At 33.9% G+C, this 27791-nt stretch overlaps 2 protein-coding genes across 2 annotated transcripts; one reads left to right on the forward strand and one right to left on the reverse strand.

Moving 5' to 3' along the window:
- Positions 1 to 8185: 8185 nt before the first annotated feature.
- LOC107851585 (putative HVA22-like protein g) lies at positions 8186 to 12073 on the forward strand. Its single transcript, XM_016696653.2, has 7 exons — positions 8186 to 8296; positions 10017 to 10057; positions 10161 to 10259; positions 10346 to 10402; positions 10484 to 10547; positions 10653 to 10856; positions 11291 to 12073. The coding sequence occupies exons 2-7, from the start codon at positions 10026 to 10028 to the stop codon at positions 11699 to 11701; spliced, it is 867 nt and encodes a 288-aa protein (XP_016552139.1). The 5' UTR covers positions 8186 to 8296; positions 10017 to 10025; the 3' UTR covers positions 11702 to 12073.
- A 3604-nt stretch (positions 12074 to 15677) lies between these two features.
- LOC107849607 (snakin-2) lies at positions 15678 to 17005 on the reverse strand. The gene is made up of 3 exons (XM_016694164.2): positions 16847 to 17005; positions 16669 to 16738; positions 15678 to 16002 (listed from the first exon to the last, which is right to left on the reverse strand). The coding sequence occupies exons 1-3, from the start codon at positions 16934 to 16936 to the stop codon at positions 15821 to 15823; spliced, it is 342 nt and encodes a 113-aa protein (XP_016549650.1). The 5' UTR covers positions 16937 to 17005; the 3' UTR covers positions 15678 to 15820.
- Between the last annotated feature and the right edge of the window lie 10786 nt (positions 17006 to 27791).

The raw sequence follows: 27791 nt of genomic DNA on the forward strand, positions 1-27791 counted from the left end.
CTCTTGCATAGTTCAACTGTGAGTCACTTTCACCTTTATTCTTTTGAAGTGCAAAGCTCACGTCCAATGGAGTCTTGGTAATACCAAAAATCCAAATACTTGAACTTGTCAAGTACCTTTTCAATATAATGAGATTATAACAATGCCAGCCTGTGTGGAGTCTTATGGATTCTTATTCCTAAGATCACATCCGCAATTTCAAGGTCTTTCATATCAAACTTTCCCCCAAGCATTCGTTTCGTAGCATTTATGTAAGAAATGTCTCTACTGATGATCAACATGTCATTCACATACAAACAAACAATGACCTTGTGATTTGGAGTGTCTTTAATGTAAACACATTTATCACATTTGTTTATCTTAAACCGTTTGCCAATCTGGTTTGGTCAAACTTTGCATGCCACTGTTTGAGTGCTTGTTGTAGTCCATAAAATGACTTAACAAGTCTGTACACCTTCTTTTCTTTATCAAAAATCACAAAATCCTCGGGTTGTTCCATGTAAATTTCTTTCTCCAATTCTCATTTAGGAATATTATTTTCACATTCATTTGATGGATTTCAAGACCATATACTGCCACCAAGGCAATTAACATCCGTATTGGCGATATCCTTGTTACAGACGAGTATGTATCAAAGTAATCAAGGTTTTTCTTTCGTTTGAAGCCTTTTACTACAAGTCTTGCCTTGTATTTGTCAATAGTACCACCTGCTTTCGTTTTTCTTTTGAAGATCCATTTAGAATCTAAAGGTTTATTTTCTGGAGAAATATCAACCAACTCTCAAGTATGGTTGTTCAAGATTGATTCAATCTTACTATTGACTGCCTCTTTAAAAAAGGATGAGTCTGAAAACGACATCGCTTTTTTAAATGTTTGAGGCTTATTTTCTACGAGGAATGATACAAAATTCGATCCAAATAAAGTTGACGTTCTTTGATGTGTACTACGTCTTGGATTCTCATCATTATGTACATCCTCGCTTGATTCATTTCGAGGTCGTTTAGACCTTCCAATATACTGTTCATGTCTAGTTTATATGGATAAATGTGTTCAAAGAACTCAACATTATCTGATTAAATTACTGTATTTTCGTTGATATTCAAATGTTTGAATTTATGAATAAAAAATCGACATGCTTTACTACTTTTATCATATCCTATAAACACGCAGTTCACTGTCTTAGGTCCTATTTTTACCTTTTTAGGCATAGAAATTTGGACTTTTGCTAGACACCTCCACACTTTAAAATATTTCAAGTTGGATTTTCTTCTTTTCCATTTGCATATAGAATTGATAGTATCTTACTGTGGGTCACTCTATTGAGTATTCAGTTAACTATAAGGATAGCCTCCCCCACAAGTTTTGCAGTAAATCTGAACTTATAAATAAGACATTCATCATTTTCTTTAAGGTTTGATTTTTTCTTTCCGCAATTCCATTATATTGAGGTGAATATGAGGCTGTAGTTTGATGGACAATTTCATTTTCTACACAAATTTCTGCAAAGGGAGATTCATATTCTCCACCCCTATCACTTCTTATTGTTTTGATCTTTTTCTTTAACTGATTTTCAACTTCTATTTTATATTTCCTAAACGCATCTATTGATTCATCCTTACTGTTTAGCAAATAGACATAACAATACCTAGTGCAATCATTAATAAAAGTTATAAAATATTTTTTCACATCACGAGATAGTATTAACTTCATATCACAAATGTCAGTGTAGATTAAGTCTAAGGGATTGGAATTCCTTTCAACGGACTTATATGGATGCTTAGCATACTTAGATTCCACACATGTTTGACATTTTGATTTATTGCTCTCAAAGTTTGGCAAAACTTCTAAGTTAATCAGTTTTCTCAAAGTTTTGTGATTGACATGTCCTAATCATTTGTGCCACAATTCATTAGTCTCAAGCAAGTAAGAAGAAATAGAACTTTTCTTAATTTCAACTGTCACTACATTCATCTTAAATAGGCCCTCGGTGAGGTAGCCTTTTTCTACGTACACTTTCTTTTTACTAAGTACAATCATGCCTGAAACAAATACACATCTGAATTCATTTTTGTCAAGAAGTGATACGAAAATCAAGTTCTTTCTCAACTCCGGCACTTAAAGGACGTTGTTGAGAGTTAACACTTTGCCTGATGTTATTTTCTGGTAAATTTTTCCTGTCCCTTCAACTTTTGTAGTTGTGAAGTTTGACATATAGATATTCTCTTCGCCATGAGCCGGAGTGAATATAGCAAACAATTATTTATTGATACAAACGTGACGGGTGAAATCGAAATCCATCCACTATTCTCGAGGATTTCCCACCAAGTTATATTCAGAAAGCATGACACGTAGATCGTCCATTTCATTCTTGGATTCAGCCATATTCGCTTGATTCTTCTTTTTGACTTTCTTTGGGGCACGACAATCTGTTGACTTGTGGCCAATCTTGCCACAATTAAAGCATTTCCCTTGAATTTCTTCTTAGGTTGATTTTGTTGTCCAGCTTTCTTCCGCTTGTTCGAGTTGTTGGGATCGTCTTCTGTAATGTTAGCTCCACTCATCACAGAATTTCCTTTTGACCTCGTCTCTGCGGCTTTTTTGTCTTCCTTAATGCGCAACCTCATAATGAGGTCTTCAACTGTCATCTCCTTCCTTTTGTGTTTCAAGTAATTTTGGAAGTCCTTCCACAAAGGTGGCAACTTCTCTATTATTGCAGCAACTTGAAAGGCCTCATTCACAACTAAACCTACAATAAAGTTCATGTGAACATTAAGAACATTTTTAACATGTTCAAATAAGGTATTCACCATATTCATACCTTCAGCATGGAGATCGTGGATGATAACTTGCAATTTCTGTACAAAAAAGTTGCAACATAGAACTTCTTAGTTTTAGCATCCTCAGTCATATATTTTATTTCCAGCGCATTCCACAACTTTTTTGATGTCTTCATTCAACTGTAAACGTTGTATAAATTGTCTTGGAGGCCACTTAGGATATAATTCCTACATAAGAAATCAGAATGTTTCCATGCCTCTATTACAATGAACCGCTCCTTGTTCGAAGTTTCTTTGGGCAATTCTGTAGCATCTTCAGATATAAATCTTTGAAGTCACAAGGTTTTCAGATAGAAGAACATCTTCTGTTGCCACCGTTTAAAATCTATTTCAGAAAATTTTCTAGGCTTTTTCGCTGGTGCCATAGCGGGTGGCGCAGTTGTGCGACTTGTCATAACAATATTCTTGCTGCTACACATGTCCTATTATCAGTTACATGACCATCAGCAGTCATTTTTCCTGTCACAACAAGACAGAAAACTTTAGTACATCAAAATACTAATTACAAGTTTGTAACAACTTTAAACAGTATTTATTTCTAGTTTAGCGATGAAATTTTTATGTCTTCTAATCGTTAATCTATTTATCATAAAGAGATTCATCGTTCTTGATCCTAGTTCACCTTAATTGTTATTTGAACAAGTAAAAGTTCTGTCTTGGTCCGAGTGGGGATAACATTTCTCTTCTGCATGTCCATGGAGTTTTGAAAAATCCAAACATGGGTCGTAGTTCGGTAGGAAGAACTGGTTGTAGACATAAAATAAGGGGCACTCCGGCTTTTTGTCCTCCATGCTCCTTCATAGAGAGTGAAATCGTTCCAGTTGGATACCTTTAATTTGTGATGAAGTTTTTATTTTTTCAAATAACTTGTTAAGTTCAAACAGAGTAGAAAATGTAAAACTTTAATCTCTATAAACTAAACAATACAGATTACAGATTAATTCCTTAAGATTGTTGTATCGGGTACACAATCTGTATGTTTATTACACACTACACTTCAACACAAGTTCAAGAATATTTCAAGAACAACAATGAAGTTTTTAACACCTTAAACACAAGTTCAACATAAACCATCAAAGAAGTATGTTATCTAAAAGAAATAAGATGAAGTAGAAACAGAACCAAGTCTTCCGATTTCACGGAGTGTACTTAAGGAATTAATTCCCCTCAGGTACCCGAGGTTGCAGAATTTTTCATCCCAGGATAAAATGGCTCACAATCTGAATGTAGCAGTACCTCAAACCTTCAGATTCTCCAAACACACTCAACGACTGATGATCACAAAGAGTTTTTCGAAGTAGAAGAGTGTTTTTCAATACTGAAAATTTCGTAGATTCTTGAGGAAAAATTCAGGTATTTATAGTCATCAAGTGTTCCTTCGGAAATGAAGCAATGGTTCATGGAAATGTGTATCACTTCAGAACAGTCATGTTCGATCGAACAGCCACCCTTTTTTCAAAATAATGTGTCATTTACTCGAAGAATTGTGTCCCTTTCGAGGTACGTTTTTGTGTTTCTGCATGCATGTTCATGGAGAAAATATTTTTCGTTGAATTTTTTGATTAAAAATTTTACTTTTTTCCTAAGGTTTAAATAAACTTTGTCTAAAAAATTAATCTTATCGATTCGAAGCCGAGCGAGCAACGACGACAGCGCGAGGCACCTCTTAGTTCTTGCCTCACTATCCACTTGAAGGAGTGTTTCTTAATAAAAACACAATAAAGCTGTTTTCTCCCACCAATGTGGGAGAAATACACTTTCCTTTAGTGAGTACACTTTTCTTTTTTGTGTGAGCTCACTTATACTTTTCTTTTTTGTGTGAGCTCACTTTCCCTCCAAGAATTTCCTCTATTTTCCATTAACACATCCTATTGAACCCAACAGAAAGTGCATCTTCTTGAATGATTTTACGTGAAATAAATTTAAATTAATCGAGATAGTAAATTTTGGATAGCCAATAGTTATAAAAATAGAAGTGTGGCTGAAATAATAGACATGAATGAAAAGGAGTGGAGAAGTACAAAAAAAAGTCTAATATTAGTGCCATCAGGCATATGCACATAGCTTTTTGGTGCTTTTGTCATCCTTAACTATATATAGACTATAGTACAAGTAATTATTATGGGCGGTATCTAAAATAAAGAATTTTCTCTCTACTTTTTAGTTCCTTTTTCTTGTTTCTACTTTTGGGAGTGTAAGGTAATTCTTCCTATATATGTGTACAGAGGTCTTGGTGTATATTGTTGTTGGGAGGTGACAGATATTTCGTGAAACTAGTCGAGGTTAGTAAAAGCTGACTCGAACATCACATTCATCTTAAAAAAATTGTACTCTACTCTTCATATACTAGGACCTAAATTATAAATTTTAGTGAACACTGACAATTTATACACTTAGGCATAGTTTGGCCATGAAAATTATAATTTTTTGGAGTTGGAGTTGAAATTTGTTAGTTTTTTTTTTTTAAAAGATGGGGCAGTGAAAACAGGGTTAAAATGACTCTCTTTGAATTGAAATGACTTTCAAGCTTTCAATGAGCTTTCAACAGCTTTCAATAATTTTATTAAGCATTGAGGGGCTTTAAATAACCAACATAAAATAAAAATCTGCATAATTTGAAATTTAAAACAACCTAAATTATTTCAACAACTAACCAAACTAACAAATATTTAAAATTCAAATTCATCTTAATCTAAACAACTTATTTTGCTAAAAACTAGTGCAGTAACTTAAAGCAATTTCCAACACTCCTCCTTTACTTTAGTTACTGTGATTTAAAAACTGCTCCACCTCAATTTTTACTCTGGCAGTGGATGCTGAATTTTTTATTTTTTTTTGAACTTGCACATCTCTTTTCTGTTCATCTTTCTCTTTCTTCTTTTTCTTCTTTTGATTCTTTGCTGAAAAACCATCAACAATCTTGTGTTGTTTGAAAATACTTTCATAGACTTTGCAAAATATTGTAAGGATTTTTCATTCATCAAAACATCACATAAAACATAGGTTTCAAGATATGATTTCTTCACAGAATAAATTTGATTATTTTTGCCTGTGAAAATTTTTGGGGTATTCAAAGAGAGACTGCTGTTTAACATTTTTTTGGTTTAAAATAGCCTTATGCTTTGAAAATAAGAATGAATTGAAAAAGGTAGCCCTGATGGGTTAAAATGGAGCTCTGACGAGTTAAAAAGGTAGCTCTTACCAATTAAAAGGTAGCCCTTGCGGGATAAAAATGGTATGATAACGCTTTGGAAGAACTCACAGATCCCGTAAGATCAATGAAGCTCTGATACCATTATTTTTTTTTTAAATGGGGCAGTAAAAAGGGGTTAAAATAACTCTCTTTGGATTGAAATGACTTTCAAGCTTTAATAAGCTTTCAATGACTTTTAATAATTTCCTTAAGCTTAGGAGGACCTTAACTAACCAAATTACAATAACAAACTGCATGATTTAAAATTTAAAAAACCTAAACTATCTTAACAACTGAACAACCTAATTTTAAAATTCAAAATTCATTTTAATCTAAACAACTTATTTTGCTAAAAACTAATGCAGTAACTTAAAGCAATTTCCAATAAAATTGAAGTTGGAGTTGGAGTTCTGCTTGACCATGAATATAAATTAAAGTTGTTTTTGAAATTTTGTGAGAGAAGTATGTGTGAAAAAAGTGAAAACAAGTAAAACTTATTTTCACTTTTCCAAATACAATTTCGGAATTGTATTTGAAATTTTCATAACCAAATGCATTTTGTTTTCACCTTTTTCACTAAAGTAAAATAATTTTCATGGCCAAACGGCTACTTATTCCATGTGGAGTTTTATTGTCAAATGCAGCCCCCAACCAATTTAGTAAAAGTTCATTAGGCTAATGAGGAAAGTTGGAAATATTATAATACATGTTTGGTAACGACTTGATAGTATCCAAGAGTGATGCTAACATTTCTCCAAATAAGCTGTTCATTTTTCTCGTGGGGGTGGATAAGGGACCAAATGAAGTCTTGTCTTCCACTTAAAGCTACAAATGCAATTCATAGGGTGTGTTTGGTGTAAAAAGTTAGTTTCCTAAGAGAATGATTTTTAATATTGCACGGAGTAGTTTCAAAAAATAAAGAAACTTTTGAATTTTGTAATTTTAAATTAAAGATATGTGAAATCTGAAATGTATCAAAATGTTCTATAATTTTATGATTTTAAATATGTCATATTGCGAGTTGAAATTAAAATTTTTCCAAAAAAGGAAAATGACATTTTTTGACATGAGCTAAAAAGAAAAAGTAAGAAAAACAAACTGAAACAAACATATTATTTTGTACAACTATAGACATGAAAAAAATTAAAAACATACCATAGAAGCCACTCCCCTCCTTTCTCAGATAACCTTGTTCCTAATCTAATCACTCTTTACATACATGATACATATGCATCTCAACATCCCTATCTTCATAACGTGCATCTTTTGAATATGGGAATTCTTAACTAACCAATACTTCACCTCATCCAACAAATACAATTTAACCAGCGCTCTATAAAACTTATCGTTAAGTAGAGCCGGCTCTTGGGTAAAGCCAATGAAGCAATGGCTTTACGCCCCTAATTTTTTAAGGCCTCATTTTTGAATAATAATAATAATAAATTTATAAATTTATTTTAAAATAAATAAATAATATTTAAACGAAAAATAAAAGAAAACTACAAAAGAAATTTGAACAATCGAAGTATATGAAAAATATTTTAAATTTTTTATTTGGTGTAAAAATTAAGATCACCGGTGATGGGAACATGAAAAAATTATTATATTAATCACGAAAGTTTCTTAAAACATAATGTTAATTAGATATTAATAGTTTTGATTTATGTTTTAAATTAAAAGTGTGAAGGACATTGATACAAACTCCGTTCCATAATAAGTAAATTGTTGGAGTATTTTTTATGGTTCAAAATAAATAAATGGTTCACAATTCAAGATAAATGTTGAATTTTTTTTCCAAATTTATCCTCCATTAAATATACATTGGGAGTGATGTATCATGTTCTTTGCTTTTTGAGGAGGGTAAAAATGAAAAAACATGATAAATTTATGTCTTTGCTTTTTTTTTCTTAATATGTGTGCTAAAATTTAATAATTAACTTATTGTGAAATGGAGGAAATAATTTTTTACTATACGGAATCAAATAAAAAAAATTAATTATTTTCACATGCTTATATTTAAGATCTCTAAAAGTATTTAAGGTCTCTCATTATGATTCGACTTTAGACCACGAAATTGGTTGAGCCGCTCCTGACGTTAAGCTTAAATGGTACGTACCTTTTTGTCACACAATGTCAAACTCAAGTCAAAGTCCAAACCCCACTATATAAACAAACTATTTAAAATAATAATATCAAAGAATTTAGATAAAATTTTCAAAAAATACACAATCCAATTTGGTCCCCCTCTTTCTCTTCGCCGTCGCCGGTATTTTCTATCTCACAAATTACTTTGTTTAAGCGTTTATTAACTATCAATTTTGTAGTACTTTTGTTTAACTTTTTGCTCAATTTTCTTCGTTATAATCTGTGTATAAAATTTGAGTATATGAAATGAATTTAATTTCTGTGTACTTTAAGTATGCAAAATATTCTACACTCTCAATTTTAGAAAAAATTGGGTAGCATGCAATAACAGTTCAAGTTTACGTGATAGTGTAGGATATTTTGTAAACTCATGAAATTTGACAAGGGGAGCGATGAAGTAACCGGTAACGTTGCTGCAATGGGACGAGGTGACGGGTTCAAACAACGGAAATAGCCTCTTGCAGAAATGCAAGGTAAGACTGCGTACGATAGACCCTTGTGGTCGGACTTGGGCCTGCTCCTAAATATTGCACGTTGCGGGAGCTTTAGTGTATCGGATTTCCTTTTATTTAATTAAAAAAAATGAATAATTTAAGTTTTGTGCACCGTCTGTGTACAAAATATTCTACATTATTTGGTAAGGGTGATCTGCAATAGCATGCAACATGCAATAGTAGGTTAAGTTTACCTGATGGGATAGGGTATTTTGTTCAGTGACAGTGCACAAAACTTAAAACTCCAAAATGAAATGAGCCATACAGTGCGAGGCAATTTACGTGTCGAATAAGTAAATGCTTGAAAATGTTTGATTGACAGTGATGTGGACTAAGGTGTTGCACACTGAATTACTGGTGTTTTTGTACTGTTTTTAGCTCAATCAAAAGGGAAATTGTTGGATGTTTGCTTTTCGACTGGTTTAGGGTTGCTTTTGTTGTGTTTTGAATTCTATCGTCATCTGTTGTTTATGGTGTTCCATTTGTTGCATTAATTTGTTGTTGTTACTGTTTCCTTATTAGTTGCTATTTCTTCATCGTCATTTTACCATTTCATACCTACTTTGCTTTGCGTATACTCTATACCCTCCCCCGACTCCATTTGTGAATTCATCGGGTATGGTGTTGTTGTTGTATTAGATATTTGCTTTTCTGTGTTTGCCGTGTAGTTCTCTTCTTTACTTTTAGGGCTCAATGTTGTTCCTTTTGCGCTGCGAATGATAGGCTAATGGGGTGATTCGTATAATCCTTAATGGATTACAATGCATATTTATGTTTGTTATGAGGAAGTAGAAACTAAAAGCAATTTCATTGAATATTACTCCCTCTGTTTCAATTTGTTTGTTTGGTTCTGAATTTTCACGGAGTTTTGGACGGTAAAGAAAGACTTTTGAATCTTATGATCGTAAACTAAAGATATGTCAAATGTATTAAAATGTCCTTCAATCTTGTGCTCTTAAACATGACATCTGAAAAGTTGAAATTAAGAGTTGTCAAAAAAAAGGGAAAGAGACATTCTAATGAACTAAAATGGAAAGTAGGACAAACAAATTGAAATGGAGGGAGTAGTGTTGGAATGGATTAAGCTCAACTAGAGCGGAATTGACATAGAGTATACATATAGCCAACCCGATAAGTTTTTGATTGAGGCATTGTTATTATTACTCCGTTTGTTCAGGCACAAAAGTAATGGCGCTCTTGGCACTTCCCATATTCCTTTTTCTTTGTAATATTATGTTTCAAACTGATTAGTCATAAATTCATTCCCATCATCCCATGTGTGTTGACCTCTGTATGCTATCAATATGAGAGTTTGCTTAAAAAGCACTGGCTTTTTTCCTGTCGCAGGGATTCAAGATGATTGGATCTTTTCTCACCAGAGGGCTTGTGTGAGTTTGAAAAAAATCCCATTAAAAGTGTTTAAACACTAGTAATCCTATTTTTTCTATTGATGAACATCCATAATCACGCCCTTTCCTTTTCCTCGCGCAGGATGGTTTTTGGTTATGCTTATCCTGCTTACGAGTGCTTTAAGACTATAGAAATGAATAAACCTGATATTCAGGAACTTCGCTTTTGGTGCCAGTATTGGTATATTGCAGCATTTGCTCTTTCGATTTGTAAAGTATCTTCTCGTGAATCTTGGCTGTAACTTCGTCATTCCTCCTAATTTTCAGGATCTTAATTGCTCTATTGACAGTTTGTGAAAGGTTCGGTGATGCTTTTGTTTCATGGTAATCATAAGAAAATTTTGGCTGTTCATAGGAACTTGTGTTAATTCCATCTTGTGTTAATGCTCTTGTTATGCTTTGAAGGGTTCCAATGTACAGTGAAGCTAAGTTGGCATTCATCATATATTTGTGGTGCCCCAAAACTAAGGTATTCTGCATAATATCCTCTCCTGTTTGAAAGAAATTTTAATCTTTGATTAGTTCCGGTGGCATCTTTTTCTAATTATTTTGTGTTATCATAAAATTGTTGCAGGGAACAACATATGTCTACGATTCCTTCTTTAAACCTGTAGTGTTAAAGCATGAAAATGAGATTGATCGTAATTTGTTGGAGTTGAGGACAAGAGCTGGAGATATGGCCTTTCTATACTGGCAGAACTCTGCTAGCTATGTGCAGACGAGGTTTTTTGATATATTGCAGTATATCGCTTCTCAGTCAACTCCTCGTCCAACTCAGGTTTATCAATGTTTTTGGGAGCTTATCTTGCCATCTCAAGTGTATTCTATCTTTGAGTCATGCACAAATTTGCTTCTCGAGTTATGCAAATGACTGTAATTTATTAAATCATATGGTTAGATTCACAGCTGAGATCTTATTTTTCTGAAGTCACATTTATTCCATCTTTTGGGGCTTTGCAGAGTATATTAGGTTGTGCTGCAGTTCTTACGAGATTGTGGGTAGTGAATGCTGTTACGGACTAATTCATACTTAGAGAGATGGGAATGGAAGAATTAGAATTTCAGCAGAAATTTGTCTATGTTTATTGCGTGCATTTTGTTGCCTATCTAGAATGACTCTCCCACCTACAATCTTCTCTCCTATATTGAGTTTGTTGAGTTTAAAATTTCGTTTTTAGAGGGTCAATTATGATCTTTTTCTTGAAATTGCAGCCACAGAAGCAAAGCAGTAGAGGTCGCCAACGTACTGTAACACCCCCAAAAGAAAGATCAGCTGCCCCAGCAACAAAGGTGCAGACGGAAAAACAAGCCTCTGCTGCTTCTACTGAATCTTCAAGTGAAAATGAAGCAGACACAAAAGAAAAGGTGAAGCCCTCACAACCGCCTCCAGTGGCTGCCCCTGCTTCTGCTTCCTCCTTAATTGAACAAAAAACAACTCCAACTGAAGCCCTCACCCAAACCACCAAAGCTTCGAGTTCTAGTGAAATTGAAGTGATGCAGATTGATCAAGTACCTTCCTTGGATGATCAAATTGCAAAACCTCCTGTCGACACAGTCATGGAGGAAGCAGTTCGAGTAACACGTGCCAGATCAAGGAGGACAAGGCCTGCACCCAATCCTTGACTTAGCTTGTGGCATCCGGTCCTTACACATGTTAGTTTGAAGGATCTGTTTAGATGGTGTGGCTAAAAGGATATATTCTAAGATGTTGAGTACATTGTACATGTCATATCTTCTTTCATTACTGAGGCTGTCTATGATTTTTGAGCATGGATTGAGAAATGAGGGGGAGGTTAATTCATAGTTCATCTTGTGGGGGAACTTACCAGCTAGCAGCTGTTCGCCTGTTCCTGCTCTGACGATGATCATGAGCCAACAAAACTTTTAGCTAGCTCCTTAGATTTTTTCTGTAAAAGCAGAAGCCAGATACATATCGCGCTGTACTTGAAGTAAAACTCAGTTCCGAATTCTTCATGCTCTACTATTTTGTCACCATTGCTTCCTCTCTCAAGGCTTTTGCTGTATGTAAAAGATGGTTTTTCCTTGCTTCAATTGGGTAGAAGGATTGTGTTGGGCTAAGATATTTTACATTATATGAAGCCTCACTTTCTACCTGGTAGAGGTAAGGTTTGCATACGTTCTACCTACTCAGGCCCCAATTTGTTGGATTATACTGCTAATGTAGTTGTACGAAGCCTTCACTATGTAGCGTAGCCATCCTTATTCACGACCCATACTAGAAAAATTGCAACGCATGTAATGGAACACACAGAAAGGCGTTGGCTGGAGATTTATACCTCAAAACTGATGCTTTAGAGCTTTCTATTGGCATCAATTCAATCTAATATTTAGTGATCTCTTCCTCTTTTCTATGTTTGAGAAATCCTATTCTGCTTGTCAATAATCACCCTGTTCTAATATCGAAATTATATGAGACTGTCTAGGGTTTTAACTTAATTATTATTGTAATAATTCGAAACAAACCGACAAGTACAACTAGTCCCGACATTAAGAACAACAACAAATTCAATGTAATTTCACATGTGAGGTATGAAAAAGGTCCACAAATCTTACTCTTACTTTGAGAAGCTATATTGTTTCCGATAAACCCTCGACTGAATGATCGATGAAAAGTTTCGTCATAATTACAAAACGTTGAATTGGAAGGCCATGCATGACTGCATGCAGACGGACAATTGGTTTTCATTAATGAAACTGTAACCAATTTTATTCTTCTTTTTATTTCTCTACTTAAATATATTCTAACATGTCTATATTCGTTGTCATCGATGGTCTACCATGCAACAAGTCAATTTGCAGACTTGTGAAGCTTACTCATAATTTCTTTGTTTTCTCGAGACTCGAAGTACAAAAATTTTGCTCAATTTTGTAATAGAGTTAATTGATATATATATTAATCGTCACAACATTAACCCCTCTAATATTTTACGAGGAAAAAATATATTATTTCATTCAATAACCATGCTAGTAAAATTCATGAATATTTCAGTACTAGCATGCATGTCTGCAATATTTCACTAACAACATGCTACCTCTAGTTCACTATTATTAGATGTAGATAAAATTTTTCCATGTTGCTTAATTGTTCACAAGTTAAAACCACTGAAATTCCGGCCCAATAGGCCATACATTACACTATCTTTAATGTGCTTCTTGTAATATCTTAAACTCTTGCCCCATAGATAAAACTATTTTTTTCGCAACTAGAACTTCTGAATTATATTGTTAGAGTACGTGCCGTACTAATCAGTGACTTTAAGGTAAAAGTTGTCTATGACGTAAAAGTTGTCTATGGATGAAACGGGTTGCCTGACATGTTCTAAGAAAGCAGTAAAACAGGAAGTAAAGAACATAATGATTTTTACGTGAAAAACACCCGGCTAAAAAATGTGTAAAAAAAACAAGACCTGTACCTCTACATAATTTAACCCCAACTTCACTAAATAACTGTGAGCCTCAACAACGACAGATTACAAAACTCTTGCAATCAACAACTAGGAATTCTAAACTCTAATTCCTATACCTCAATAACTGGAATTATAAACTCTAATTCCTATAACTCAATAACTAGAATTATAAACTCTAATTCCTTTTAACTCAACCATCAACCTTGACTGTTGAACCCACTTCGAGTTATCCCAAACTTGAAGTTAACTCATCTCAGTATTGTTCCTAAACAATCAATCTAGGAAAACAATAAATTACAACTCAATAAGAACAATACATTTAAACTGACTCATGAACTGTAAAGTTTAATCTCTTGAAACAGGTTCGTCAATCTGTTCCTTTGTATTGACAACACTTGAATCTTCAGTCAAAATTCTCTCAATTATGAACTTTTTCAATTTGCTCGTGTTTAGCCTTTTCTCTCTCTGTAAGTGCGCAAGTTTTCCTTTGTACTGGCAACACTTGAATCTTCAGTCAGAATTCTCTCAATTATGAACTTTCTCAATTTGCTCGTGTTTAGCCTTTTCTCTCTCCGTAAGTGCGCAAGTTACTATGAATGATGCATCTTCTATTTAAGCACAACTCTCTAATGAGTCAATTCTTTATTTCAAAATCTTCCTTTAATCAGAACTTTCATTGCATAGAGTTCTACTTCAAGTGAGACTCTTTCTTCAATTCCAACTCTTGTCTCATTAGTGTTGTAGTCAAACTCCAACTCTTTAAATCATCTTATCTTCAAATATTTTACTCTACCACAACTTCTTCAATTTCTCATGTGATTAGTAACTTGAGTATATCAGAATTTGGCTCGCTCATTCATTCCTGACTTTAAGCAATCTTTGTCTGCATCTATCAGTGAAATCTGAAACCTGTTTTCCTATGCTTGGACCAACTCAAGTAACATGGTCCATTCATGTGTCAGCCATCAAAAACTTGATTGATCTAACAAAGAGTCCTTCAATTAGTATGTTTCCTATCTTGCGTAGACTTCTTCAATCACTAGAATTTTTCTCCTTCTACACATAGGACTGTTCAGGATATGCTCAGAAGTGAAACTACTTCTTTCCATAGGACTCCTTTTTCAACTCAAATTGTTTTTCCTTTATCATAAGTGCTTGAATCAAATTCAACTTCTTCAAATTAGCATATGTTTATTTCCTTTGAGTTTATCAGAATTAACCACTCATTTGGTCTTGATTTCTTCTACCCTTATCTTTAATCATAGATATTTTGCTGCAAGTTCAGCTACATGAGACAGTGTATCGTTGAACCAGCTTGACTGACATGTTTCATATCACTTTGTCAGTTTGTCAATCAACAAAACTATATGTACCCAACATACATCCATCGGAATCACTTTGTCAGTTTGTCAATCAACAAAACTATATCGTACCCAACATATATCCATCGGACCAAGGAGGTCATTTACAAAGGATTTTCGTAAATTGAAGTAAAAAATTCAAAGATCACCCCTTATGATGCGTCTTTTTTCTTTTCTTTGCGAATTTAAATTAATCAAAATCAACAAGAACCAAAAAAAAAAAAAGAGTAAATCGGAATTCGTTAATCTTGCCTTATACGTGTAGCTTATATCACTGAAATACTTGTCATGAGATGGCAGCAACTTGCCAAAGGAACATAATATGATTGATACGTGCACAAAGAGGGTCATCTAGCGCATGCAAGCATTGGTTGACATGAAAAAAAAATTCATAAATTTTAAGTCGGATGAAATTAGGTAGAATACCTTAAGCCCACTTTAAACACTTGACGCGTTTTATTTAAATCCTACCACATATATATATATATGTACTTCTCAAAGTTCTTCTAGTACTATAGTACATAAAAAAATTCAAGGGAGCACTTTTTCTTGCCACCATGGGTAAGCATGTCACGGTAGTAAGGGCAAACCTCTTGGTTTACAGAGGTGCCAGGGGGCACATATTGTTTTGTTTTTTTTTTTTTAAATTTCTTAACAGTATATCACAGGAGAAAGTAAGTAATATGATACATGCACAAACAGAGACAAGATTACACGACGAGTGACAAATCATCTAGCGCATGCATGCAAGCAGAGGTAGATTATTGGAAAAATGTTCGTAAATTTTAAGTCGATAAAAATTAGGCGGAATACCTAAAGACCACCATAAACATGATGCATTTTATTTAAATCCCCTCTGCACTATCAGTAGTCTACATACACATACATATTACATAAAAGTTTTTATACAGATATATTACTAGCTAGTATAATATGTATTACTATATATATATTCAAGGGCACTTTGGCCTGCCACCATGGGTAAGCATGTCACGATAGCAAGGGCAAACCTCTTGGTTACCAGATGTGCCAGGAGGGACACAATTACAACGAGCACAGCAAGTCCCACATGCTCTCACACACATTTTCTGCCTTGATGACAAACGACATCTTCCCTCACATGCTGCTCCACAATCTGCAATATATTAACAACTTGGGAAATTTTGAAGTATATATTTGACCTTTTTGAAGTATATATTTGACCTGAAATTTACACTTTTTTTGAGTTTTTGAAGTTGTGTTTGGACATACATACATGCGTTTTACGTGGAACAATACAAATTTTTTTTTCAGTTTGTGGTTTGTGACCAGCTTTTTTGAAACTTGATAATATTCTTAAAATTTGATCCAAATTCTATGACCAGACACTAAGTTGAGTTTGTCAAAGCGAGTATTTGTGCACCTACTCACTTTTAATGTATTCAAAATTATGACCAAATGCTAGCTAAGTTCGGAAAAATTCAAGCTCTATGCACGGAAGAAAAAAAACAGTTCAGTGCATAAAGCATTTCAAAAAGTGTGATGCAGACTATCTGTCCTAATAGACATTAATATTAATTTCCACTACTCAAACTCGTTACCAATATAATTTTACAGCTGTTCCAAATATGCATGACTTAGAATTAGTCCTAGATGGGGGAATGCATTTAAAATTAGCAGTTAGTTTCAAGCTCATTGATACAACATGAAAATTGATCAATCGACTAGGCTACAACACTTCTAAATTATAAATAAAGTTGATGGTTAACAGTAACATATACTGCATGAGGAGGGATGAATTAAAACATATAGTTTGAATTACCTAATTTAGAGTAGGTATAAGTAGGGGCGTAAGCAGGGGTGTAAAAACCCTCTGGTGCAATTTTATTCACCTAAATTATCAAAAAAAAATCTCATTAGCTACTCGTTATAAAACAACAAATTTCATAGCTAATTTTTTTGTCAATAGTAAATACTCAAAAATTAATTAAAGAATATACCATTTGGTTGTCATCATCAGCTTCCACAAGCTCAACAAGAAGCAGAGAAATCAAAACTATAGTAACAAGAAGCACTTTGGAGATGGCCATGCTTAAGTAAAATATAACCTTAACAGTTTACACTATAGTTTATAAAGTTTAAACTTTACGTATCATTCGTATAAATAGACTTGAAATAAGAGAAAATTAAAGTGAGTAACAGCTGTAAACCATGTAGGACAAATTAAAGTATTCTTTTATTCCTTCTTTGACGTGCAAGTTATCTAAATAACATACCTAAAAAAAATAGAAATGAGCATTTTACACAACTTTATCTTCTTAAAAAGAGAAAATGCATCATTTTCTCCTTCAATTATACGCAAAAAAGTTGAGACATATTTAAATTTTAGAAGGATTCTATTATTTTTTAGATTAATTAAAATTATATTTTTGATAATTTTAGTACTTATATGATACATACATGACACAACACACTGAAGAGTCTATATAGGTATATATGTATTACGTATGTATCACGTAGACATTAACGTGTCAAAAATATAATTTTAATTAATCGAGAAGTAATAGGACCCTCCTAAAATTCGAATGTGTCTCAACTTTTTCGCGTATAATTTAAGGTGCAAATAGAGCATTTTCCCTTTTAAGAAATTAATAATCTATTTAAATAACTAGATAAGGATGATATCATATCCAATAAAATTTCATAAGTGAGATATGAAGAGAGAATTTATTTTCAAAAGATCCTCAATTTAAATATAATAAATTTAAATAATAAAAGAAATAATGAAGAAATATAATAATTAACAAAAAAAATTATAAAATCTAAGAAACAATGAAGATAATAACATAATATGATAGTCGAAACAATAATTAATAAGAAGTAGATAACAATAATAAAAAGATAAATTTATAGAATTTTAAATTTTAGAATTTGGCTAGATCAACAGAAAATGGGGCAAAAAGACGAGCCACGTTAACAATTACGTGTGAGTCTGAAGTTTATACAATGTTCGTGTATTTTAAGGATATGACAGCACAAACTAGAAGTTTTGTTTTTTCACTTTCTCATAATTCAGTAACTTTAAACTTTCTGAAGTAAGCAACTTAAAAATTTAAATTTTTTAAGTTATTTTTGACATATATTAATATGAAAATTTTAAAATATTTTGTAAGTGAAGTCCCAAAAATTTAGAAATTGGTGAAAATTTGATCAAATTCTATGGTTAATAAATATTTTAAAATAAATTTTTAAAAGTCTATGACCAAATCCCATCGTACCTAGCTTCTAATGTTATCTTCTTTTTATATTGTTGGACTCTATTCGTTCTATATTAATTGTTAAAATTATTAAAAATATTTAATTTAATTTACTTATTATTTAGAAAACTATGATAAATATAATATTTTATTTCATTTTATCTTTAATTATATTAATTTTTTTTTTGAAATAAAATTAAGTTTAGTCTTGTTCTCAAATAAATATAATTTATTGGAGAGAAAAAAAATACTTTTTATTTATAATTTTCTTAAGAAAACTATTTAAAAAAGAAAGAAAATGAAAGTTAGTAAAAAACAAATTAAGAATACTCCTAAGAGTACTTTGGTGGCTTATACGAGTCCACCACGATTTAAGGGACTTGGTCCTTTTATCAGTTTATTCAGCTAATAACTAAAAAGGTTCAACGCGAGTTTACTGTAATCTGGTCCCTCATCAGATTCTACAATAAAGAACAGAAATTGAAGAATAGACGTAGAGAACTGAAAGTAGAGAAGACGAGATGTTTACGTGGAAACCTTTTTATTTAAGGAAGAAAAAAATTACGATATACCACGTAAGATTTTTCAACAACTTCACTAACTTCAAACAACAACGTAATTACAAATTCTAGTAATCACAAGGATTAAACTCTTAATTCTAACTCTTGTTATAACTCTATTGCAAGACTGATGCAATAATTTTATCGCATTCACACGTCAACTAACTCTGATCAACACTTATAGGTAACTCTACCCCATATTTGTGCAGCAAATCTACTACACATAACAAATCAATTAACTTTAGTTGATGCTCATATGTAACTCTACCCAGAGAAACACCAAGTAATGGTGATAAAATCAATTTGACTAAACAATAGACGATTCGAGTAACTAACTCTAGTTAATGCAACTCAGCTTAAAGACTTAGACAAGCGAAATATCTACTATTCTTTATAATTCAGGAGTAGATTTATAATGTAAGAACAAAAGATATAAAACTCAATAAAATAACAAAGACTGATGCAGCAACCCGATCGGGTCTCTTGGTTGAAATGAGCAATGTTCATTGAATGATGGCTTTTTCTTTGAGAGATGAATCTGTTTGTGACTGCAAAGGCTAGATTTTTCTCCCACATAATGATCTATACATATGAATCAAATTGAAGGAAACCCCTAAAAGTTTCTCATTGGCCGAGATTAGAAAGTCGATGCTCCTCTGCTGTTGTGCAATAACTTTTCAGCAAAAAAAGTACAACTAAAGTTGTACTGTTGACTGTCAGAAGTTCAACGACCGATGACTCTGATACCTCATCTGGTTCCTATAAAATAAGACCCATATGAAGAATAGATACAATTTGTTCCCCCGAGATCTTGATTCTTTTGTTGCTTTTGAAATTGTCCTGGTGTGGATACCTAGCTCTTCATCTGATCCCTCGACAGGTTTGTCAAATCATCAAAACAAAAAATATATAGAAATCTTATTCTTACTTTAAAAATAGAGAAATCATTTTCGATAGACCTTCGATTTAAAGCTTGAAATCGATCAGCACTAGAGAAAGATTGACCTTGAAAATTTTAACATGTTGGACCAACAAGGAAGTAACAAAAGGTGACAAGTAATAAACAACGGACGTATTAAGGACCATTTGTCATTTTTTACTACTCTTGATTAAGACCCACCAACGATAAAATTTGCCTTTGAAAATATGATTTATATAATCCGTCAAAGTTTGACTGATCAGTGATCAAAATTATGATAAAAAAAACCCCACTAGCTCTGAGGATACACGCGACACTAGATGTGCGATGGAGTTTAAATTAAATATGTTTTAAGATTGATCAATCGTTTTGATATTGCGGTAGTAATAATAAGAATTTAAGTTTTGTGCATTGTCAGTATATAAAATATTTTACACTATCAGGTAAACTTGATCTGCTATTGCAGACTATCAAACTTTTTCTTTTTCAAAATTTTTATACAAAATTGGATAACCTGCAACACAAATCTCTAATACCTCAAGTTTTCAAGCTTTAGATCCCTCAAAATATAGGTGATTAAGTTGATTAAGTTAGAGTTCCAACGCCACAAGTCTCACCTAAATCTGATATCGTGGCGAAAAGTTATGCAAATTTTTCCTTAAGTATCAATCAACTGTTAGTGGCTACGACCCACGTGACGAGTCGCTACCTGAAGTTACGAGGAGTCGTCATCACAATAATAAAGATCCCCAGCAAATAGCCTAGTGATAACGACCCTACCCAACGACTCATTACTAGTGGCTATGAGTTGTTAGGAGGGACTCGTTATCACAACAGTGCTTAGCCAAGAACCCAGTCCAGTGGCAACAAGTCCAGCACATGACTTGTTATCAGACATTATGAGTCATTGTATGGACCTGTCACTTGAACAATAAAGGATCCAAAACCCAAGACTCAGACTATAACTCAACCTAACTACTCGTAATCAATCTTCACGAGTCATTAGGAGAGAAGTCATAATCATAGCAAAATAGACCCAAGATTCCAGGACCTCAGGTTACGACTTAGACCATAACTTGTAACCAATCATGATGAGTCATGGGGTGAGTCATAACGACTGAAACCAGAAATTCCTGCATGTTTTAAAAGGGGCTTTTTGATAAATTCCCATCCTTATAACCCCCAAACCACGTCGTTTGGGCACCCTAACATCAGTTATTGAGAGATTAAAATACCCTAACACCTCATAAATCCTAAAATCACTTCTCTTAGAAAAAAAAGTATTTCCTTTCTTCCTTAGAGTAAACCAGGATTTCTCCAGAACAGCAACTCCAAGGATTACTTTTAGGTATGTGGGATTTCATCAATGGGTCCCTTTTACCCATTGATTCCCAAGAACTCCCTAAATTAACAAGTACAAATCCTTTCTCCCTTTTTATGGGATTTTAAGTCAAGTGTGAATTTTATCAACTCCCTCTCTCAGTTGTTTTGGTTATGAACCATGAAAATTACGTTTACCCCATGAGAATTGTGTTTTCATATGTTTGATAATTACAATTGTCCATACCATGGTCCGTTCTTGAAATATCGAGTACTATTTATTATTTTCCATAACATGGTCAATTTTATCCTTATCATGTTCAGTTGCATTAGTTTGTGTGGTGGATTATGAACACCCGATACCTAGGAACTCATGCATATATCAGTTTACATATTGTTGAGTATTTTAGATTGTACATGTATTGTTATTTTCAGAATACCATGACTTGAACATATCAGTTATCAGTTCATATATCAGTTATACTTCAACGTCTTTCAGTTAGAAGTAGTACTTAGAATCGAGTGAACGCAGGGATGAAAGCTCACTCGTCAGTTAGGCTTGAGACCGTTAGTAGCAGTCCCTAAGTTCCAGAACTATGCTACCACCATAGGGGGTCACTCATTTATTTAGGCTTGACACCTTAGTCCATAGAGACATCAGTTTAGTGGATCACGCAAGCCAGTGTTGGTACCCTTGGGAAGGTACTAGCACCCATTCAACTGGGGTTACAAGTTGGACCCCAATTTTGCTCAAATTGGGGTATGTTAGTTGTAGTTAGCTCCCACAATCTCAGGTATAGTTTCAATATTTATATATATTTAGTTTATGTTTCAGCTCAGATATGCATAACCTCGTATTCAGTTATCCAATTTTTCAGTTTATTCAGCACATGTTTATACTTGGTCTTGCCTTTAGTTTACATGTTCATGCATTCATGCTCAGATATACCAGTTAGCCTTCCCATCCTACATACTCAGTATATTTAAAGTACTGATTGCATATTCTCTTTCTTGTTATATTGTCTTATAATATAGGTTCGGATGCTCAGTTTCAGATCACACCTAGTCTATTTTTTTCACTCAGCAGCAGTTATGGTGAGTCCTCATCCTTCGAGGACTAATTATCAGTTTTTATCTTTAGCACTTTATTTTATTTCAGTCAGTCGAAGTTAGTTGGGGGTTTGTCCCATCAACTCCTAATGTTTTGGAGGTTTTCAGACAGTCAGACACGTTTTCCAATTTTATAAGATATTCAGAAATGAGCAACATTATGTTTGTTATTATTTACTATTGGATTTCCCCATTTAGCTTTCGCATAGTATTTTGTTATTTTCTTCAGTGTTCATAGCAGGTACCAGATCATGGGTTAGCTTAGGGTCACTTATGACACTAAGCACCATGTTATGACTAGGGGTAGTCTTAGGTCGTGACAAACATGGCATTAGAGTACAAGGTTTAAAGTATCCTAGGGTGTTAGAAATACGTGCTAAATAGAGTCTTGTCTATGGGTGTGAAGTGTGCCTACTTATGGATGAGAGGTTATGAAACATTTTAGGAAAGTTTTATTTCTTTCTTTGTTCATGTCGTGCGATGGAGCGAAATCTCTATTGAATTTACTCTTTTAATTCATCCTCTACAAGTTTACAGAAAATGCCTCCAAGAAGGGCTAATATGAGGAGGAATAGGGACCATTCAGCACCGCCACATATCCCAAAAAATTCTCTGAATGAGCTCGTCTCCCATGCTGAGCTCAAGGCTGCCTTCATAGCACTTGTCCAATCTATGAATGTCTAAAATGACCAGCAGAATATTGTCCCAACCAACTCTGTAGGGAACATGACAGCAACCAGGATTCGAGATTTCACTCGAATGAATTCTCGAGTGTTCTCTAGATTTAAGTCTAAGGAGGATTTATAAGAGTTTTTAGATTATGTGCAAAAGGTGACTGATATCATGGGTGTTACTCCGCGTGAGAGTGCTGACTTAGCTGCTTACCAATTGCAAGGGGTGGCTCACACCTAGGTTAAGTAGTGGAAGGAGGACAGAGGTGCCAATGCAGGGCCTGTAGAATGGGATGAGTTTGCAGCTGCTTTCCTGGATAGGTTCTTCCTATTTGTGTTGAGAAAGGTCCAAGTGCAAGAGCTCATTAAGTTGAAGTAGGGCAATATGAGTTTTAAGAAGTATTCACTCGAATTTACTCGATTGGCGAGGTATGCTCCTAATATGGTGGCTGATTCTAGGGCCTAAATGAGCAAGTTTGTATCTGGGATATTGGAGGATGTAGTTAAGAGTGCATAACGACGATATTGATTAAGGATATGGACCTCTCTAGATTGATGGTTCATGCTCAACAGATTGATGAGGAAAAGCTCAAGAAAAAAAAGGGAGAATAAAAGGGCCAAACTGGTAGCTTCAATTTCTCTCAACTAAGGTCAGATAGTAGGGATCATTCTTGTTCAGCACCAGACCCATCTTCTGCCAATGCTACGATACCTAAGTTTAGGAAGGATACTCATAATAGAGCACCAGGCTTTATATCCTAGGATAGTGTGAATAATGGTCACACCAACCCAGTCTGCAACAGGTATGGTAAGAACCACAAGGATGAGTGCATGGCCGGAAGTGATGCCTGTTTCGAATGTGGTAAGTTAGGCCACGGGATAAGAGAGTATCCGACAGTTGGACAAAAAGGTAGAAATAATTATCTCCAGAATCAGGAAAACTTTTTAGCAGCACCAACAGGTCTCCCTACTTAGCAGGGTGTCAATTCTAGTGCAACTAGTGGATGGCGTCAAAATTGACTTTATGCCCTTTAGACTCGTCAGGATCTGGAGGATTCTCCTGATGTGGTTATTGGTACGTTATCAGTCTTTCATCTCCATGTGTATGCATTGTTAGATCACAAAGCCACACTTTCCTTCATGACTCCTTATATAGCAGTAGATTTTGATGCCTAGTCCCTAAATTCTTGCAGAATCCTTCTTAGTTTCTACTCCAGTTGGAAGTTTTATTATAGCTAGACGGGTATACAGAAATTGCCCAGTCAAAGTATCCCAAAAAGTCACCTCAGTTGATCTTGTAGAATTAGAGATGACAGATTTTGATGTCATTCTTAGTATGGATTAGCTCTACTCTTGCTATACCTCAGTTGACTGTAGAAATAGAATAGTTCAATTTTAGTTACAAAATGAGCCGGTCGTAGAATGGAAGGGTAGTACCTCAGTGCCAATAGGTCAGTGTGTCTCTTTCCTTAAGGGGAGAAAAATAATTTCCAAGGGTTATATCTATTATCTCATTTAATTCAAGGACTCAAGATCTAAATTCTTGAGTCTTGAGTCATTCCCAATAGTGAATGAGTTCCTAGAGGTATTTCCTGAAGATCTTCCCAAAGTTTTTCCCGAGTAGGAAATCGACTTCAAAATAGATCCCATTTCAAATACTTAGCCTATTTTAATTCCACCTTACAGAATGGCTCCATCCGAGATTAGGGAATTGAAAGAACAGCTGAAAAATCTCTTAGATAAGGGTTTCATCAAACCTAGTGTCCTCCATGAGGTGCTCCAATTCTTTTCGTGCACAAGAAAGAAGGTTCTCTCAAAATATGCATCGACTACCGTCAGTTGAACAAAGTCACAATCAAGAATAAGTATTCCATTCTCAGGATTGATGACCTGCTCGACCAACTTTAGGGTATAACTTATTTTTCTAAGATAGACCTCAGATTCGATTATCATCAGCTTAGAGTTAGAAATTGTGACATTTCGAAAATAGTTTTTAAAACTCAATCTGGTCATTTTGAGTTTGTAGTTATGTCTTCTGGACTAATGAATGCTCCTGCAGCTTTTATGGACTTGATGAACAAAGTGTTCAAGCAGTACTTGGACATTTTCATTATAGTCTTCATAGATGACATCCTCGTTTATTCCCATAGTAAAGGTGAGCATGCAGACCATTTGATGATTGCTTTGCAGACCCTTAAAGATCACCAGTTGTTTGATAAGTTCAATAAGTATGAATTCTAGTTAAAATCAGTAGCTTTCCTTGGTCATATTATTTTCGATTAAGGCATTTGGGCTGATCTTCAAAAGACCAAAACAGTAAGAAACTTGCCTAGATTCATCTCTCTATCAGATAAAAGAAGTTTCTTGGGTTTAGCCGGTTACTATAGATGGTTTGTTGAAGGATTTTCCTCTATTTCCTCTCCCATGTTCAGACTGACTTAGAAGAAAGTTAAATTTTAGTGGCTCGATTATTGCGAGAAGAGTTTTCAGAAGTTGAAGACTCGACTCACTTCCGCCCCAGTTTTGACACTACTAAAAGGTTCAGATGGTTTCATGGTTTATTGAGATATTTCCAAAGTTGGTCTTGATTGTGTGCTAGTACAGCGATGCAAATTTATAGCCCATACCTCTAGACAGCTCAAACCCCATGAGAAGAACTACCCAACTCATTATCTCGAGTTTGCAAAAGTTGTCTTTGCCTTAATGATTTGGAGGCATTATCTATATGGGGTTCACATGGATGTGTTTATTGATAACAAAAGCATTCAGTATGTGTTCACTCAAAAAGACTTAAATCTTTGTCAGAGAAGGTGGTTAGAACTGTTGAAGGATTTTGATATGAATGTCTTGTATCACCCAGGTAAGGCTAAAGTAGTGGTTGATTCCCTTAGCAGATTATCTATGGAAAGTATTGCCCATGTTGAGTATGATAAGAAAGAGCTAGTTCGCGAGATTCATCAAACTTAAAATAATCAGATTTGGACTATTAAATGGTCGGTTGATTCGGTCAAAGGTAGTGTATGGGTTCAGAATCTTCTTTAGTTTCTGAAGTAAAGAAAAAGCAAGATAGTGATCCTAGTTTGCTTAAGTTGAAGGATGCATTTCGAAATTAGAAGGTTGAGGTTTTCTCTTAAGGGGAGATGGTGTTCTTCATTGTCAAGGTAGGTTATATAGTTCAGATGTGGACGGTTTGAGGCAGCGAATGTTATCCGAATCTCAAGGTTCTCGATATTCTATTCACCCAGGGGCTACCAAGATATACCACGACTTGCGTTAAATCTATTGGTGAAATGTCATGAAGAAGAATATTGCGGAATTCGTGGCTAAGTATTCTAATTGTCAACAGGTTAAGGTTGAGCACCACAAACCTAGTGGTACGCTTTAGGAATTTAGTATCCCTATTTGAAAGTGGGAAGTGGTGAATATGAACTTCATTATTGGGTTTCCCCATACGCGTCAGTAACATGATTCTATTTGAATTGTTATTGTTGACACCCAATTTTGGCTCTTCATGTTGAAAACTAGCATTTTTAGGCTTCCTGGCCGTTAAATGACATAAAATGCAATTTTCACAAATTTTTGCAATTGTTAATAAATTGTTGATAATTGTCATATTTTATTTTATTTTTAGCAATCCTTGTCATATCTTAATTTTACATAATTTATTGATAATTTTCTATATATTGAGATTTTTATCAGTTTATCATTTTTTGCACAGTTATTTGCATACGTACAAAGCACAACACTGTAATTTTTACTGCACAGTATAATTTTATCCGACTTAAAAATTCATTTTCAGTTAATACTCCACCTAACACTCCACCTACCCCACCTCCCACATTGGATTTCCATCATCATTTTTATCTTCTTTTCTTTTTCCTTCCTTTTGATCAAAAACTCACCTACTAACCTAACACCTCCCACATGCACCCCTCCATTCTTGTCAACAAAAAAATAGTCATTTTTCACACACACCTTTTGAGAATTCACACACAATACCACATTCTCTCACAATATATTCACATACACACACATCACTAACGGAGAAGAACAAGAAATAGATCACAACACTCCAATTTTCATCTTCTTCTATTTTTTTTCAATACAAAAACTCCATTTTTCTCTTCCCTTCTTCTCCACATAGACTTCATGCACAAACACAGATAAAAAAAAGAAAGAAAAAAATCTCCAGATCCCACCAGCCACCAGATCCAGCCACCACTGTCATACCAGATTCGGAGACCTCCCCGATAAACACACTCCAGATCCGATAGCCCACTACCACCACTGAAAATAATATCATGTTATTTAATTTTATTAGTGATTTTATTTTCTCTGTGCTATTGATATACTTTATCTGTGCTACAATACTGGCTGATGAAAAAATTCTCCGTCGATTTTTGAGGCCTTCACAAATAAAAAGACGAATATTACGTATATAAATACATTGCAAAATAAATATTTTGGGTGATGACGAAATCTTTTAAATATTATAAAACTTTATCTGAGTCCGCTTTTTTTTTTTTTTAACAAAAAAAAATACATTTTTAAATACATATGTGCATACATATCTTTTCAATTTATTTTGGTAATTATTTAGTTGTTACTAACATTTTACTACAATTGTCCGTCTAATTGCTAAAATGCCCTTCAACAACAAGATTCAATAGCATCCTTTCTTCCTATTCCGGAAAAACTAGCTGCTGACTCAACCTCCCCTCGGTTTGTACAGGTTCTCAGAAATACATATCGGAAAGGGCATTCAAGAAAGGAGTGAATTTTGTATATCGGAAAGGGCATTCAAGAAAGGAGTGAATTTTGTATTCATATTTTTTCTTTATATTCTTATACTTGTACAAATGTAATTATAGTGAAAACTTTATTTTTTGGGGGCGTTGGGTGAGATGTTTCTTATTTACACAATCCATTGTGCGTTTAGGTAAATTTAGATCGTCAATATTTATATCAAATTAATTTAGATTATTTAAGTAAATAATTCATGTTTTGACACTAAAGTATCACTTAGACTTTTCCATTGAACAATTTTTTTTTTATTTAATCTTTTCATTTTTCATACATATTTTCATATACATTCTTATATATATTTT

This window comes from Capsicum annuum, chromosome 12, assembly GCF_002878395.1.
Source record: "Capsicum annuum cultivar UCD-10X-F1 chromosome 12, UCD10Xv1.1, whole genome shotgun sequence".
In the NCBI taxonomy this organism is placed as follows: Eukaryota; Viridiplantae; Streptophyta; class Magnoliopsida; order Solanales; family Solanaceae; genus Capsicum; species Capsicum annuum.

What these genes read in the sequence shown, in the direction of transcription:
- LOC107851585 (XM_016696653.2), top strand. Translation starts at nt 10,026, where the DNA reads ATGATTGGATCTTTTCTCACCAGAGGGCTTGT. An exon ending in GGTGATGCTTTTGTTTCATG is followed by an intron (nt 10,403 to 10,483) that starts GTAATCATAAGA and finishes TATGCTTTGAAG; the next exon opens with GGTTCCAATGTACAGTGAAG. An exon ending in CAACTCCTCGTCCAACTCAG is followed by an intron (nt 10,857 to 11,290) that starts GTTTATCAATGT and finishes TTGAAATTGCAG; the next exon opens with CCACAGAAGCAAAGCAGTAG.
- LOC107849607 (XM_016694164.2), bottom strand. Translation starts at nt 16,936, where the DNA reads ATGGCCATCTCCAAAGTGCTTCTTGTTACTATAGTTTTGATTTCTCTG. An exon ending in CTGATGATGACAACCAAATG is followed by an intron (nt 16,739 to 16,846) that starts GTATATTCTTTA and finishes TTGATAATTTAG; the next exon opens with GTGAATAAAATTGCACCAGA. An exon ending in TTATACCTACTCTAAATTAG is followed by an intron (nt 16,003 to 16,668) that starts GTAATTCAAACT and finishes AATATATTGCAG; the next exon opens with ATTGTGGAGCAGCATGTGAG.